Below are 16,604 nucleotides of genomic sequence, written 5' to 3' on the forward strand. Positions count from 1 at the left end.
GGCTGGCCGGGGCGGCGCCTTCCCCTCACCCTCCTTCTCCTCCCCTGTCTCCCCGTAACCCGGGTCGGGGGTGACACCTGTGGAGGTTTAACCGGCCCCTCCCGTCCACGCCGGTGGTGCCTCTCGTTCGCCCCTGGTAGGCGACGGAGGCACAACACCGACAAAAAGCTGAGGAAGCCTCAGCGGCACAAGCAGGACCTGGTTGTTGTCACCAGCGTTGACCTTTTGTGGCATGGGTAGCACTGTGCTTCATACCCGTACTTCTCAAGGTGCTATTTTTTTTTTTCTTTTTTTGCTGAGGGTCTAATAGGTGATAAAAAACTTTTTATTAGTAAAACGGGGACTATGATCTTTCTGGGGCATGCATGGATTCACTCTTTTTGACAGGAAGAGCAGAGTAGAAGCTGAAGGTCTGGTCCACATAAACCAAGTGAAGTTTCCAGTTTTTGTGGCGTTAAGTTCGTAATCCTCCAACATCTGTTGAAAGGAATGTGTTGGTGGAAAAAATGTCACAGCTTGGTTATGAGGAAGTGTCTCCTTTGTGTGTGTGCTAGTGCAGAACCTGAAAGAATGATCAGTCCTGAATTGCTGTTTGGAAATGAAAGAGCAAAAGGAGCCCTCTTCATAGAAACCTTTTTTTCCCATAAATACCTTACAGATAAGAATGAATAAATAAGAGGATGGGAAATTAAGTCATGTGGAATCAGTGCAACTATATCTAGAAGAAATATACATATTTGTAGGATGAGATTATGTCCAGGTATACCCACAGCAGAGTTGGATTTCTGAAAATTGAAAACTGTAAGAGTTGAAAGTGTTTTGTAGGCTGGCTGCTCAGCAAAGTGTACGGTCAGTTTGGCATGTCTTTGTCCCTTTGTGGGAGCAAGGGCTCAGCAGTCACATAGTCCAGTGTTGTCTTAAATTACAGGAATTGTTTATAGAAGACTGTCGTGCTTAAGTTTCCTAAAACTTGAGACTTGTCCAAACTGTTTTTTTTTTTTAATTTAATTTATTTCTTAGTATTTATAGTAGTTCTGTAATTCATAAGGAAAGCAGCAAAGATCAGCCTGCATCTGTTTTTCAGGGAAAACATTTTTTTATAAAAGCAGTCAAAATATTTTCTGAGTGTTACAGTTCACTCACAGGGCTTTTTTTGAAGCTATTGAATCATGGACAAGGTAGTAATAAATCAGATGTTTGTAGTATTTTTGTTAATGAGAGCAGTAATTATCTGAATTTGAGCCTGAGGCCAATAGCTATCAACAGTTTCTGAAACTGGTAGTCTGCTTTAAATATTATAACTTGACATTTTTTATAGGTGCTACTGTATAAAGTGAGCTTGTTTTTAAGTAGCCTGAAATAGGAAATACATTACATTACATTATCCAGCTTATATTTGTACAAAATAAAATTGGATATTATTTTCTGATTTATCTCTCTTACTTAGGATGCTACTGAAATTTGATGCTGAAATTCTTTTTATCCTTGCTGTTGCTGTTCCTTGTTTGTCCTGGAAAACCTGCAAGAAATACAATAATGGAAACTGTTGATGTTGTTTTAGGGCAGCTTCAGAATTAATCAATGTTCTGGTTTAACCCCAGCCAGCAACTAAACACCACGCACCCGCTTGCTCACTCCTCTCTGCTGGCCCCCCTCCCCATGGGATGGGGAGGAGAATTGGGGAGGGGCGGGGGGGAGGGAGAGAGAGAGAAACTAAAACGCTTGGGTTGAGATAAAGACAGTTTAATAGGACATCAAAGGAATAGAAAAAAAATGATAGAATGTACAAAATGAGTGATGCATGTTGTAATTGCTCACCTGCTGACCAATGCCTAGTCTGTCCTGAGCAGTGACCCTGAATCCCTGCCCCCAGGCTAACCCCCATTTATTCAATGAGTACGACGTGTATGGTATGGAATATTCCTTTGGCCAACTTGTTCTGTTTGTGCTCCCTCTCAGCTTCAATGGGAAGCTGAAAAAGTCCTTGACTGTTTAGCAACAACTAAAACCATTAGTGTGTTATCAACATTATTCTCATCCTAAATCCAAAACATAGCACTACACCAGCTGCCAGTAAGAAAATTAACTCTATCCCAGCCAAAATCAGGACAGTATTTCTCCACAGGAGAAGAAGAAAACTGTCATCTTAGCTGGGCTACTGACAATGTGTATTGTCAGCTTCATGCTATTGCTTGGTGTGTGAGGCAAAACACAAAGCCTGTCACAAACTGAAAGGGCAAGAACCCTTCTTACAGTGTAAATTCCACAAATATTTGAAGCTTTTTTCCACGTTTTCTGTAATGGTGTGTGAAGTATGTGTCTGTGTGCTACTGTCAGATAACTTTTAAGACATAGTAATTGTTTCCTCCTTTTGTGATCTGTGTAATTCTCTACTTTTAAACTACAGTTTTTCAGATTGTTTTGCTTAGCCTCCTCTCCCTATAGGGAGCGGGAGGCCACATTCCCTTTCACTTGTTTCCTTTGCAAAGGAAATGCCTGCTTTTTGTGCCTGAATAGGCTTCGGGCTTGCCCTTACAGCTTTTAGAATGCTGTGTGGGCTTGTTTCCCCTTTCCAGACGATTTTCTCCATCTTCTTTCTGAAATTCTCACTCTTGGATTTACTGGTATAATTTGTGTATGGTTTCTTTCTGTCTTTGCTTAAGTTACCATTTAACAGGGAGGGAGCAAGTTGGTTACGTTCAGGTACTCCTACTTTCCAGAGGTGTCTGTGTCCACTTTAAGACTTAGAATTACTTTGTGTCTCCCTTAAGCTGCTTTTGCTTTGTCTAAAAATTGGTTCCAGGAAGGAAGTAGTAACGAAAATGATGCTGTTTGTGATCACATGTGATTCACTTTGTTATATGATACTGAAAACATTTTTTTCTGAATTGTTGCATCTAAAAAGACAAATACTGAAAAATAATACATTTTAATTTTTCTTGACCTATTTCTTTTTTTATTATTTTAGGAACAAATTCTCTCATAAGTGGAGGATGGGATACATCTTCCTGGGGCTTAAGTTCAAATGCAGAACCACAGAATCAGCCAATATCGCCAACAGCGATCACTAAGCCAGTGAGGAGGACGGTAGTAGATGAATCTGAGAACTTCTTCAGTGCCTTTCTCTCCCCGACAGATGTTCAGAGTCGACAGAAAAATCCAGTGGTGTCCAAACCTCCAGCCAAATCACAGCGACCCAAAGAGGAGGTGAAAAGCACTTTAAAGGAGTCTGAACACCCCAGTCAGCTGGAAGTGTCAGTGACAACAGAGGCAGAAGTGAAGGATTCCTCTGTAGCTGGCCTAGTGGACTTGAAAAACCTCGATATTCCTAAGGAAAAATTAGAAGAGAATTCTGTGCTTAAATCTAATACCAAGCATGAAGAAAGCACAGATGAAGTTACTGACAAAAAAGTGTCTGCTCTAAATCTGGAAGTACCTGAAGATACTCTTAATGAAAAATCCGGTGTAGGAGGGGATGGAACGGGAAGTGCACCGGATAGCACTTCGCAGCCTCTTAATGCAGGTACAAAAGACATGGGTTTGGAAACTAAGGAGCGAAAGACTGAGGACAGGCAAAGCAATACACCATCACCTCCAGTTAGCACTTTCTCCTCGGGGACGTCCACAACTAGTGATATTGAAGTTCTGGACCATGAAAGTGTAATAAGTGAGAGCTCAGTAAGTTCGAGACAAGAAGCTGCAGATTCAAAATCCAGTCTTCATCTAATGCAAACATCATTTCAGCTTTTATCTACATCTGCCTGTGCAGATTATAATCGTTTAGATGACTTTCAAAAAATGACTGAGAGCTGCGGCTCCTCTGATGCTTTTGAAAGAATTGATTCATTTAGTGTACAGTCTTTAGATAGTAGAAGCGTAAGCGAAATAAATTCAGATGATGAGTTATCAGGCAGGGCTTCTGCTTCAGCGTCTGTCGCCGTCAGTCCTTCTGCCTCAAAGACAGAAATGGTTGATACCCTGAAAAATAAATCTGAAAACTTGAATGACACTCCTGTTTTACATGTTGAGGAAGCTGAGATGGAAGAGAGTGGGAGAAGTGCGACCCCTGTTAATTCTGAGCAGCCAGATGTTTTGGTTGCTACTGTGCAAACTGTGGAAGAACAGATTATGGAAGAGGAGACTGAGCCACAGCAGGATGCTGTTGAAAAATTGTTAGAAGAGGACACTGAAAAGCAAGAGCTTAAAAAGGTAACTGTGAAACATGTTTTGCAAACACACCCTTTTTTCAAACAAATGAAACTCCTGTCATCTCTTTATATAGATATTAGCTTCACATTATTTGAATTAACTACTTGATGCTGAAGTACCTTACCTTATAGAAAACTGTCCTTGATATTCTGCAGTGGAATAATACTGGTGAAATTTCTGGCCAAATAGTTTTGGGTTGCACCCAATCCACCTAGTTATCACTGTGAGTTGTGCTAGCAAACAGGAAGCCTTGATAGGTCAAAAGTGTTATTTTAATTCTTTGGTGTAATATTTTTTCTGTGAAAGGTGGAGTAGATTCCTTGACGTATTCTGATTTGAATTAGGAAACTACAAGCCTTTAGTATTTCAGCAATAATCAAGATAACATTTTGCAAGCATTTTTTTCCACACTTACAAACTCTCAAAATTTGATTACGTTCCAGGAGCATTATGCATCTTCTTTGAGGACAGCAGCAGCTAGTGTAAATAAGTGCTTTTTACTAGATAAGTATTATTTCTGCTAAAAGCAAACATTAATTTACTTTTAAAAAGAATATACACTGGGCTTTTTAATGTAGAAGATAAGCATAGTTATGGATAGTGAATAGATTAAAAGAAATTTGTGTGGCTAGTTTAAATGGATGAAATGACTAGAAATATGGCAAAGTAGGATAGTCAAGTGTATGGAATGCTAAACTGGAGCTTTGAAGCAGTTTGTTTTGTCCAGTTCTGCCAGCATATTGTGTGCATTTTATTTCCTTTGTCACCTTCCTGTCCGGCTATTCTTGGTTTTAATTTCTGAGCTCCTTTGACATGTGGGTTTTTTTTTTTTCCTGTTTCTTTGCATTTTGCTTTGCTCATAGTCTATGTGCCTAATATGTGACATAAATGGGCCCTACCCATGGCCTTGCCCTGAAGGCATGTTTGTGATACTGATGCTGTTTCTAATAGTAATAAGGGGAAATAAATTGCTTATGGGAGTTCATAAAACCCCAATGTGATCTGTGTTTTAAGGAAAGCATTTTTTAGTGTAAATCATACAGAATGTCAGTGTAAATTCCTCAGGGAACTCCAAAGCCATGAACTGTTATCCATAAGTTTTCCTAACTTAAATTTTTATACCTTGTGGGAAACAGGGATAACGGACCACAGCAAATTTTGTCTTTCAGTGGCCATATTGAGCTACACTTATAGAATCTGTTTCATTTGCTTATATCTGTATATTTGCATGTATGTTTGTGTTATTTCTCTATATTTAGCTTTCCAAAATCTGGTGTTAAAAATGATTTTGATGATGTGAGCTAAGAGCTGCCTGACCCTGCCTGAAATTTTTCTTCCCTCATCTCGTGCTGTTTTCCTGCTTTGTGCTAACATTTCACAGAAGAGACTTTCCAATGTAAATCATTCTGTGATTCTGTAAAGAGTGGTATAAGGAGCACTGGGAGTCTTAATGGTTAATGTTAGCTGTAGTTTTATAGGCTATCAGCTCTGTCTAAAAACTTCATTTATAATTAAATGTAACTTTTGATGATTTTGTTGGGAAACTTAGCTGAGCCATATGTGCTTTCTTAGTAGGATTTCTAGACCTGTAGGAAACAGGTGTCTTGTGTTTAGATATTGCTTAGTTCTAAATTAATGTGACAGAAACATGGTAATCTTCACTGACTTTTACCTCAAATTCCTAAAAACATTGACAAGTTCAGCTTTAAATAGTGTTGGGAGGGAGTGGTGGGGGGAAAGGGGAAGCCTGCCCCTCCTGTGTTTTAATTGTCCCATTCATCTGATCTTTATCTGTAAAAACATTGTCCAGATGATTGATTCATTAACTGAGAAACTGGAGAAGAGGGAAATACAGTTATTAAGTACTAGTAAAGAAAAGGCGCGCCTGGAAGAAGCTTATGATAACCTAAAAGAGTAAGTATGAAAATATACACAGTAGTGGGTGTAACTGTAACTTTACTGTAATACAATCAGTAGACAATATTGTAAAACAAGTAGCTTTATAACTAGAACAAAGGTTGCAAGGGATGTGCACTGTTTGGGAAAGGTGGAAATAACGATTGCATGTACTGTGGTGGTATTTTTTTAAAGACACATTACTTCTTGGGGCCAAGATCTCTTTTGGGAAGAGGCTGGTGAAAGATTTTTTTCAATACGTATGCAGTAGGAATGACAAACAGGTGTGTAGAGCCAGGCTTGGTTATTATTAAAGATCTTTGCTATAAGACTGTATTCAGCTAGTCAGGGAGAGACTGGCTTTTCTGATACAGATGGATGAACTTGATTTACTGAGTAATATGCTGACTAAAATGTAGGCAGTGAAAGAGTGGTAGAAGGGCTGGTTGTAGGGAACCTGACTTCATTATTTAATACAGTTAAAATTGGGGAAAAAAAAAAGAAAAGAAAAGTTTGATTTACCGGTTTACTGATCAAACATCATTTACTTAATATAAAAGTATATTTAATCATTTGTCCTGTATATGGTAAAGACTATGGTTAATCAGAAAGAACTTGATTAAGGGGCAAACATTTAAGGTAAATCAAGCATTTAATTGTTTTCACAGGTAAATTACTGAATTAGCAAAGATCTTTGATTAGTACTTCTAATATGGATGTGTTTTTTTGACTCTGGTTAATGTGTGTAAAATAAAAACCAAAACATTTTAAAAGCATTTAAGACAGCCTGTTGCAAACTGCTTGGAATGTCACATAACCATGTAAATGTTCTGAAATGTTAATTTTAAATGTAGTGAAATGTTTAGAATGAAAGAAGAGAGCAGTAGCCTTTCATCTCTTAAAGAGGAGTTTGCTCAGCGAATTGCGGATGCTGAAAAGAAGCTCCAGCTAGCCTGCAAGGAAAGAGATGCAGCGAAAAAGGTAATTTGGCTTTGTAGTGAAATTAATATTTATTATTTTAGAATAAAATTAAATTTCTTCATGTAGATTCATAAAAATTAAGCTAGGGAAAAGCACGAGATTAACAAGGTTCTATCTCATGATATTAGTAACTAGCATAAGCTGATTCTGGCCTGCCAGGCTGCTTGTTGTTTCCTTGTGTTGACACGTGTATTCTTGCAGCTGTGTTAGGGAACTCATTTAAATTAAAGTTAGTCTGGTTTAGGGGGGGAAAAAAGGTTTAACATCTGCTTTCATTTTCCTTGTGCCCATATATCGGTGTGAGGGAGAAGAATGGCCTGGGGATGTGGGGAAGTGGCAAAGAATGGGATGGCTTCTTTAGAGGATTAGCTGGTAGGTAAATTAGGGACTGAAGTCGGGTTGGTTTGGAATGAGCAAAGAAGTCTGCAGCAAGAAAGTTTATGGAGTTTAAATGTTCTTCACCTGGTATCACAGTATTACGTTTCTCTGGCTTATTGCTAGTCTCCAAAAAGTAAACTCAAATCTGTAACAGGGGAAAAAAGAAAAAAAATTCACAGTTGTTTTGTCACTGTGTGTGTCACCGTTGGTGCAGTAGTAAACTGAAATAGAAAAATTGTCTGATACCTGTGTGTGAATATAACAGTTTAAACTTTTGCAATATACTAAAACTAAAGTATAGAAAGTGAAATGGAAGGAGTTGGAACAAGTTGTACAGAGAATTTATGGAGTCTCAATCCTTGGAGTTTTTTAAAACTTGATGGAATAAGACGCTGAGCAGTCAGATTTGATCAGATAATCTCGAGTTCCCTTCCAACCTAAATTGTTTTCAGAGAAAAGCCTTTTGAGAGGAAGTGGAGAAGAAAGTGTAATTTACTGTGCATTTATGCATAAATATATTTTAATAAGGGGTCTTAAGTATTTTGTCATATTATTTAGGAAGTAAAGACTATTAAAGAAGAATTATCTACAAGACTTAATACTAATGAAACTGCCGAATTACTGAAAGAAAAAGAAGAGCAAATCAAAGGATTAATGGAGGAAGGTGAGAATTTAAAAAAAATTAATAGCAAATATTTGTAGAGTAATATGAAATGTACTGCCTTCACATATGAGTTGCCGTCTAAGGCCAGGCTGGATGGGGCTTTGAGCAACCTGATCTAGTGGGAGTTGTCCCTGCCTATGGCAGGGGGGTTGGAACTCAATCTCCAAGTTCCCTTCCAACCTAAACCATGATTCTTTATGTGAGGGAAAAAAAACCCACATTATTTGAAGCGTGTTAGATGTTCCTGAACATTTAAACCATCTAGTTAACAGCAAAGAGCAACAAGAGGGATCTGTCAAATAGTGATGGCTGGAGGGGTACTTTCTGCAGCGTGCGTGAAAGGTCCTGTGAGATAAAACCAGCGTCCAGTATAACACTCCATGTTCCATTCAGCAGAATTCTAACTAGGGCATTATTCAAGGCATTTCTACAGTGTCTCACTTACTACTTTTTAATTTTGAAAGTAAAATATAGTTACTACATGAACAGGCCATTTCTATTTTTTTTTTCTGATATGACGAGCTCGTTTGCTTTACTTTCAATGTCTTTCACTTCCTATTCTACATCACTATAGCTTAGTATAGCAAGGTCATCTCAGCATAAGGTAGATTTAAAACTTAAGAACTTGCATGAAAAAATATAAAAGTAAATATTTTGATATATATTTGATTATTATTTTAATGGGACTGAAGAGCAGGGGGAGGTGTGAATAGAGACAGTTTGTAGAATAACAGCAATATGCACTAGCTTTATGTTAATTTTCTGCACAGGAGAAAAACTGTCCAAACAGCAGCTGCACAATTCCAACATTATTAAGAAATTAAGAGCCAAGGAAAAAGAGAGAGAAAATATTAACACAAAGCAGAACAAAAAGATAAAGGAATTGGAAGAGGAGTTGCAGCATTTAAAACAGGTGAGAGATAAAAAGTTTGGGGGTTTTGAGTTTTGGTTTTTTTGTTTGTTTGTTTCGCATGTTGGTTTTTTTTTTAAAGGCAGAGTAGCCTTTTGGTGAGGCTTTGGATAGAGAAGTCTCTCAGAAAAGAAAAAAGTCTGTCTATTTCCTATTACTGGGAACTGAGATATGATTTCTGGGTGTATTCAGTTTACAACTGCGGTCAGGTGTCTCTCCAGCTGCTTGCTTGCACTTGCGATGTTGGTTATCAGGTGGGCCAACCAAATTCAGTTCAATAAATTTCAGTTGGAAAACCCGTACCAGTAGAATTTGGGAAGATTTTTTGTTCAGTTAGTGATTAAATCAAGACTTTAGAGGCAGCAGACCCAGTATGAGGAAGCATGTGAAACTGTGGTGGACAACCCCCTGCTCTGGGGAAGACAAGGGAGCAAAACCTTTCTATTTTGGTGAAGTGTTAGATCAGTTTAGTTATTTTGTGTAAATTCATCCTGAATTGGTTGCCACAGTTGTCGTTGTCCTCAGATAGCGTCATCTACCCCATGTACTGGGATCAGTCTCATGCTTCTTGTTTGCACCCTAATAGGTGCTTGATGGCAAGGAAGACCTTGAGAAGCAGCATCGAGACAACATTAAACAACTGAACAGTGTTGTAGAGCGACAAGAAAAGGATCTGGCTAAACTTCAGGCAGAAGTGGAAGACCTTGAAGAACGGAACAGAAGTGTCCAGGCAGCCCTTGACAGTGCATACAAGTAAGCATGAATTTGTGTGCCTGTCTTCGACCGTACACTCAGCTGCTGTGTCTATTTCTTGTGCAATGCTTGTGAAATGTTAATATATAACACAGTTATTCCCAGTCACTCTTGGCATTGTATAAACTGTAAATGCATTGCTTTTTTTTTTCTCCTTCCTCCCCAGGGAACTTGCAGATCTTCATAAAGCGAATGCTACAAAGGACAGTGAGGCACAAGAAGCAGCTTTAAGTCGGGAAATGAAGGCGAAGGAAGAGCTTGGGTTAGCTCTGGAGAAGGCCCAGGATGAAGCGCGGCAGCAACAAGAAGCTTTGACAATTCAGGTGGGTCTTAAATGCAGTGAATAAATTTTTTTTCACTGAACAAATAAATGTACTTGGATGGTGTGTGCATCTGACATAATGAACCAGATGCAATATAAGGTGGAACTCATTTTTGTGTACTTAGCAAATAACCAGTCAATTTCTTTCCTGTGAACTTGTTCAGTCTTTAGTGGTAGTGCTAGGCTTTAACATATTAACCTTATTTAAGAATACTTTTAATTTTACTTGTTTAAATGAAGTGACTCTGACAGGCTCTACGTTAAGTTTGTAGTGGTCTAACCATGATGCAAAGGTCAAGAAATTTAGTTGGACAAAATTTTTAGTGATAGATAAATGAGCATAACTATTTGTGTGCATGCGAAACTTAAGCTTTTAACTTGTAAACAGAAATACCCTGTGTAACAGTGTTTAAAAATGGTATAGGACTGTAGCAATGAATAGGTGGTACTGTAACTTCTGGCAAGAGATTAGTGATGATGTCTTGTTTATTTAGGTGGCAGACCTGAGGCTAGCGCTGCAACGTGCCGAACAGCAGGCAGCAAGAAAAGAAGACTATTTACGCCAGGAAATCGGTGAACTACAGCAGGTGCTATAGCAAATAGAAGATCCCAACTTGTATCTGCAAAGAGGGCTTCTAAAAACTGAAAATGAAATGCTAGCGTGACATTAATAGCCTAAAAAAGAGGCTTTCGTTACCTGCAGTATTTGTCTGTTGTAGAATAACAATAAAAATATTACAGGAAATGTATTTTTTTAATCACATTTTGAAAAAAAAATTGTAAGTTTTATGGTGCTTTTTAAATGTAACGCTACCCTTCTAGTATAAGAGAAAGTACAGCCATTAAGTTTTTAATAGTCCACTGAAATGGCTAGCAAATATGTTTTAAATTACTCTTTAGCTGCTTCTTAAGAATATTTTTCTTGTTCTTAAGGTCTGGAAAATAGATAGATTGTTGCCAAAATGTTTCAAGTGATGTCCAGAAGGCTGTTAAAATGTAAATTTCCGGACTGTTGCTCTGTCATGTATCTAAAGATTTTAGGCTTCTATCTGGAAATTTCACCCTTTATTGTGAGTCTCAACTTACGAATTTTAGAATGTAAAGTGACTGCTACGTGTTTAGCTGAATTCTGTATTAATCTTTTAATCCATCATATGATTTTAAAGCTTAGTTGTATTTAACTTGTGGTTTCAGAGACTCCAAGAAGCAGAGAGCCGGAACCAAGAGCTAAGTCAAAGTGTTACATCTGCTACACGGCCGCTTCTCCGGCAGATAGAAAATCTGCAAGCCACACTGGGAGCACAAACCTCTGCGTGGGAACAGTTGGAAAAAAACCTTTCTGACAGACTTGGTAAGATGTTTTTAGCTTTTACTGAACAGTGAGGTTTGTGATTAAGATGTGAGATGGCTGAAGGTAAATGAAAAGTGCTTGACACTTGCTCAAAGCATAGATGGTAGGTCAGGACAGATGAGCACAAAATGCTTTTCTATAAGGAAGTGGTACGTGGGGTATTCTCCCAAGGTTCTTGGACACATAATTCTCTGATTCTCTAAAACACAGGGTAACACGAGATTGTAAGATAGAGGCGTTAAGATGTACGTGTCCTTACAGCATCTAAAGGAAGGATGGACATTGAGGCGCTGGAAGACCAACAGCATTTTCAGTTGTCAAGCCTGGGGCTTAGATTCTGGGTTGTAAAGGTCTGAATCATTTACTTGCCAACTGCATAGGTAATGAGACACGTTTGTTGATACAGCAGTAATCTATTATTTTAAATGAAAAATGCATAAAATGCCCAAAGGTGGACCCAGAGAAATCGCTTCTTTTCTGGAGGCAATCTGTAGTTGCATATTGCATTCTGAAAGAGTACAATGTCTCCTCATTCTGCATTGCTTTGCTTTTCTAACAGTGTGGTGGAAAATACTTAGTTTCCTTTGCAACAGAAAACAGTTCTGGTTTGGTTTTTTTTGTTTGTTTCCTTCTGTTTGAAAAAGAAACATTAGTTTAATGTAAAAAATCTCAAGTTCCATTTTGATGTTTAAATAATTGGCCCGTATTATAGATGGTTGATCAAAAAAGTTAAATTCCATGTTTTTCTTTACTTAATATTAGGTGAGTCTCAAGCTCTTCTAGCAGCAGCTGCTGAGAGAGAACGGGCTGCTACGGAAGAACTTCTTTCTAATAAAATTCAGATGTCTTCTACTGAATCTCAGAATAGTCTTTTAAGGCAAGAAAATACGCGCCTTCAGGCTCAGCTAGAAGTGGAGAGAAACAAATTGAAGAAAATGGAAAATGAAAACAGTAGGTGAGTTGTATTTTTGGTTAACAGCATTGCTTTAAAATAGTAGTGAAATGGAGTAAGCTGTCTCCGACATAACTGTCTCCAGCAGATCTCTTTGCAAGTCAGAAGACCTGATTCTTTTGAGTGTTGATAAAACTATGCAAAATGTTGACAGCTATTGATAAAGTTGCCCAACTTGTTAAGGATATCTTGTTTCATGCTAAAGATTGAAGCATGTTACTTTCGTGATGTTTGAAAGCCTTGGAAGCTATGTTTGTTTTAAAAACGTGAATCTGAAGTAAACACAGAATACTTGTTTATTGACTTTCTCTACCTCTTTCTTTCCTCTGTGTAGGTATGAGGTTGAACTAGAAGGGCTCAAAGATGAGTATGCAAAAACCTTGGAAGATGCAAAGAAAGAAAAGGTATTGCCTACTTCAGCTTTCATCTATGTTATCGTTGAAGCCTGAGCTAACAGGAGGTTAACAACCTGTGTTTATTTTTGTAGACGCTGCTAGCTACTCAGTTAGAAATGGAGAAGATGAAAGTTGAACAGGAAAGAAAGAAAGCAATTTTTGTGCAAGAAGCAGCAAAGGAGAAGGTACCAAAGCCTAATGTTTCTGTTCAATCTTATTGATACTGTCAATATTTGAGTAGATATCTAGAACCTGAAACTGTCGCAAGCAGCAAAGTGGAGTCAGAACAGTACAGTATATACCCTCAGCCTAGGCATTAGGGACTTGGCTTCCTCTTTATTGTAACTGCCTTGTATTTCCAGTGAAATAAGTGCCTGTGTTATACTCACTGAAATGAGTCTTGAATAATAGCCTGTTTAACCCGAGAAGAGACAAAATATGGATAATGGTTGTTTTAATCTTCTGATTTTTTTGAATGCTCTTGGATTCTTTTTCTTCTGAAACTGCTTGTATTCTTTGCCTAGACTACTAGCATTGCTTCCACTGAAATCCTGTTTCGTGTTTCACGTGCCTGTGTAATGTACCACATGCTTTCCAGCTTAAGTCACTAGCTACAGAACAGTCCTCAATAGTCAGTAACTTTGTTACTGCTAATTAGCAGTTGATACTCAAGTAAAACTGTTTCTATTACTGGTTTCTTACCCTCTCCAGTTCTGAAATCTAAGTGCTTTATCCTTCAGAGGCTAGCATACTTTCAGATGCTGCCTGTAAAAAGAGGTCAGTCTGTTTGGAAGGTATATCAGTAAGGTATTAGCATGTGAGAAATCTCAGAATTTCATTCATACACTTCATTTAAAAAAAAAAAAAAAAGGTGTTAACGTGCATTCTAAAAAGAGACATACTTCTGGGTTTAGGATATTCTTCCTGTAATAGGTTTGGGCATACAAAACTGCCTCTGAATCTCCCTTGGCTACTTGAAAGAGAAATTCTTTTTGGTGCAATTTGCAGCTTCTGTCTTAATTTCCTGAAAAGTCTGAGAACTTGAGCGTAGGCTTTAAGTGTTAACAGTGACAAATTACTGCGCAACTAAATTTTCATATGTTCTAGGGATGGGGGAAGCAGAAAGGTTATCTTTCACACTGTGTTCTATAGTTGGTGTTGGAAAAGGGCAGTCTGTTCTCTACAGAATCTGTCTTTCACCACCTTGCAAACTTTTTTCTTTATCTAACCGGTGATGTTGTGTGTGTTTTCTTTGTTGGTTTGTTTTTTGTTTTTTTTTTTTTTTAAGGATCGGAAGTCATTTACTGTTGAAACTGTTTCAAGTACTCCAACTATGTCACGCTCTAGTTCCATAAGTGGAGTTGACATGGCAGGTCTTCAAACATCTTTCCTCTCACAGGTATCATATATCAGTTATATTGGCTTTTTTTGACAGACTGTTTTCTCTCCTCTTCAAGAAGTTTTATTAATGTAGAAAATGACTTTTCAAGGATATATTGGCCTTAAACAAGGCAATTGCTATGCAGAAACGTCTAAAAACTGCTTACGAGATGTCTATGATTGTAAAACATCTGTGAAAGACAGCATGAAACTACAACTTTTATTGTAGAGTAATACATACATCTATTGGTACTGAGTTTGCATGTCTAATTTCATCTAGAAGAATTGAATTAACACTAGTAGGAGTCAAATCAATTGATTTATTTTTACTAGCAATCCTGGTTTAGGGCACAACCCTGCTCCCTAGGCAGTATCATTGTGTTGTGGTGTGTGTAAAGTCTACTGCTTCTGCTGCTTTCCTGTGGATATGGTTATAAATGTCCAAGTTAAATGGCAGTTGTATAGGTGACATGAGAACTTGCCAGTAAGGAGCTATCTCAGATTGTACCTATCCACCGTAAGCTTTTGTTTTTTAAAAACAAACTTTAAGCATTGAAATGCTTGCCTAGTAGTAGTATGATTTTAAATCTTAAATGACACAATACTTCAGGAGAGGGAAGATTCCAAAGGATGCATGTTTTTTTCTTAATTTTAAGCTTCTCTAACCTTTTGTTTGTAGGATGATCCTCATGATCACTCATTTGGGCCAATAGCTACTAGTGGGAGCAATCTTTATGATGCTATAAGGATGGGAGCAGGTTCAAGTATAATTGAAAACCTTCAATCACAGCTAAAACTAAGAGAAGGAGAGATTGCACATCTACAGGTACTGTAGTTATTCTTATGTAACCAAATACAGCATTTGTAAGTGTAAATAGTAATGTAATCAACATTGTATTGTTGGCTTTATATTCAAAAAGCTTGGTCCCTCTCCTCACAGCAAAGTGCATTCACTCTTCCCCTTTCATGACAATTCTGTTAACCAGAATAGCTGCTGGAGGTATGTGCAGGGATGAGCAAGAGAAGGATTTGTTGCTTCCTTTTTTGTTTTGGGAAGGACCTATCCAGAGAACTGAACTTGTCTAGCTGAAAAAGGAAAAAAAAAACAACTAAACCAACCAACAAACCACTGATCAGATTTCAGAAGAAAGTAAGAGTGCTTCTAAGGTGTGCTGCTTCATAGTCTGGCTTAAGAAGAAGTCCTAATTACCATATCAAAATATTTTGATATGGTGTTTTATAAATACGGTAAATTCTTTCCTCCTCCTAATTGTTCAAAGTGTTTACCTTAGCTGGAAATTGGAAACCTTGAGAAAACTCGATCAATAATGGCAGAAGAACTGGTTAAATTAACAAATCAAAATGATGAACTTGAAGAAAAAGTGAAGGAAATACCAAAATTACGGGCACAGTTAAAGGTAAGTGTATTTCTGTGGTTAATTTGTTGTAAAATTGACATATTTGGGTTTTTTTTTTTTTAGGAATACTCCTATTAATTTAGGATTATATTCAAATCTGTCCCTAATCATAAATGACTGAAGAGCCTGGGTTTCTTCTTTATATAGTAGAATCTGAAAATGCCTACTCCATGACTAGGTAGTCCCTTCAAAATGCAGTTGCTACAAATGTGTGCTGTGCATAAGATTGCATGCTAAGTCAGGGAGAGAACCATTTTTTGTTTCTGTCATTTAAGACACTTGTCTGGAAGTAGTCTTTTCGGTAAAGGGGGCGTTTTAATATATAGCATGGATTTATGAGAGTTTGATGCAGAAGCTTAATGAGTGTGCAGTAGCGATAGTAGGACAATATTTTAATCCTCTGAATGTTGAAGAACTGATATTGAGATGTTGGAAATAGTTTTAGAATAATTTTGGAAACAATCATTGTCCTATAAATACATAATGTTAAATTCCCTGAAACACTTCACAAACTGTGGGCGTTCCTGTAGTAAAACTTAGTGCAGTTTTGTAATGGTTTTTAGTGCTTATAGCAGTTGAACTTCAGGGTGTTTCAGTACATCCTCTGAAGCCAGCACTAATTCTTTGTAGTCAAGGATCTTTGTTTGGCATATCTTCCTTTTATATGTAGTGTACAAACCCAGCCCATATTCAGAGAGTCAAAGCGTAAAGTATTTTTGGAGAGTTTACTATGTTCTTCATTGTAAAGTAGTTACACTTTGATAAAATAATGCTACACTTATTTTCCCTAGTAATGTAAAACACTATCCTAGCAGCAACTTTTTTTTTAAAGTTGAAATACAGTCAGATAACAAACTACATATCCTTGCAGGATTTGGATCAAAGGTACAATACAATTCTTCAGATGTATGGAGAGAAAGCAGAAGAAGCTGAAGAACTCCGGCTAGATCTCGAAGATGTGAAAAACATGTACAAAACTCAGATAGATGAACTTT

At 37.6% G+C, this 16,604-nt stretch overlaps 1 protein-coding gene across 1 annotated transcript in view; it reads left to right on the forward strand.

Annotated features, from left to right (window-relative positions):
* The window catches only part of TMF1 (TATA element modulatory factor 1), an 18,879-nt gene that overhangs the window by 1,491 nt on the left and 784 nt on the right, over window positions 1–16,604 (forward strand). Inside the window, exons 3-18 of the mRNA XM_009883619.1 lie at window positions 2,969–4,209; window positions 6,020–6,123; window positions 6,960–7,086; window positions 8,023–8,128; window positions 8,899–9,041; window positions 9,625–9,791; window positions 9,958–10,114; window positions 10,608–10,700; window positions 11,308–11,464; window positions 12,227–12,419; window positions 12,751–12,820; window positions 12,904–12,996; window positions 14,100–14,210; window positions 14,871–15,017; window positions 15,484–15,609; window positions 16,481–16,604. Of these exons, the coding sequence (XP_009881921.1) occupies window positions 2,969–4,209; window positions 6,020–6,123; window positions 6,960–7,086; window positions 8,023–8,128; window positions 8,899–9,041; window positions 9,625–9,791; window positions 9,958–10,114; window positions 10,608–10,700; window positions 11,308–11,464; window positions 12,227–12,419; window positions 12,751–12,820; window positions 12,904–12,996; window positions 14,100–14,210; window positions 14,871–15,017; window positions 15,484–15,609; window positions 16,481–16,604 (3,159 nt within the window). The remainder of the gene's footprint in view (window positions 1–2,968; window positions 4,210–6,019; window positions 6,124–6,959; window positions 7,087–8,022; window positions 8,129–8,898; window positions 9,042–9,624; window positions 9,792–9,957; window positions 10,115–10,607; window positions 10,701–11,307; window positions 11,465–12,226; window positions 12,420–12,750; window positions 12,821–12,903; window positions 12,997–14,099; window positions 14,211–14,870; window positions 15,018–15,483; window positions 15,610–16,480) is intronic.

The sequence above is a fragment of the Charadrius vociferus genome, unplaced genomic scaffold, assembly GCF_000708025.1.
Source record: "Charadrius vociferus isolate BGI_N301 unplaced genomic scaffold, ASM70802v2 scaffold324, whole genome shotgun sequence".
NCBI classification, from domain to species: domain Eukaryota; kingdom Metazoa; phylum Chordata; class Aves; order Charadriiformes; family Charadriidae; genus Charadrius; species Charadrius vociferus.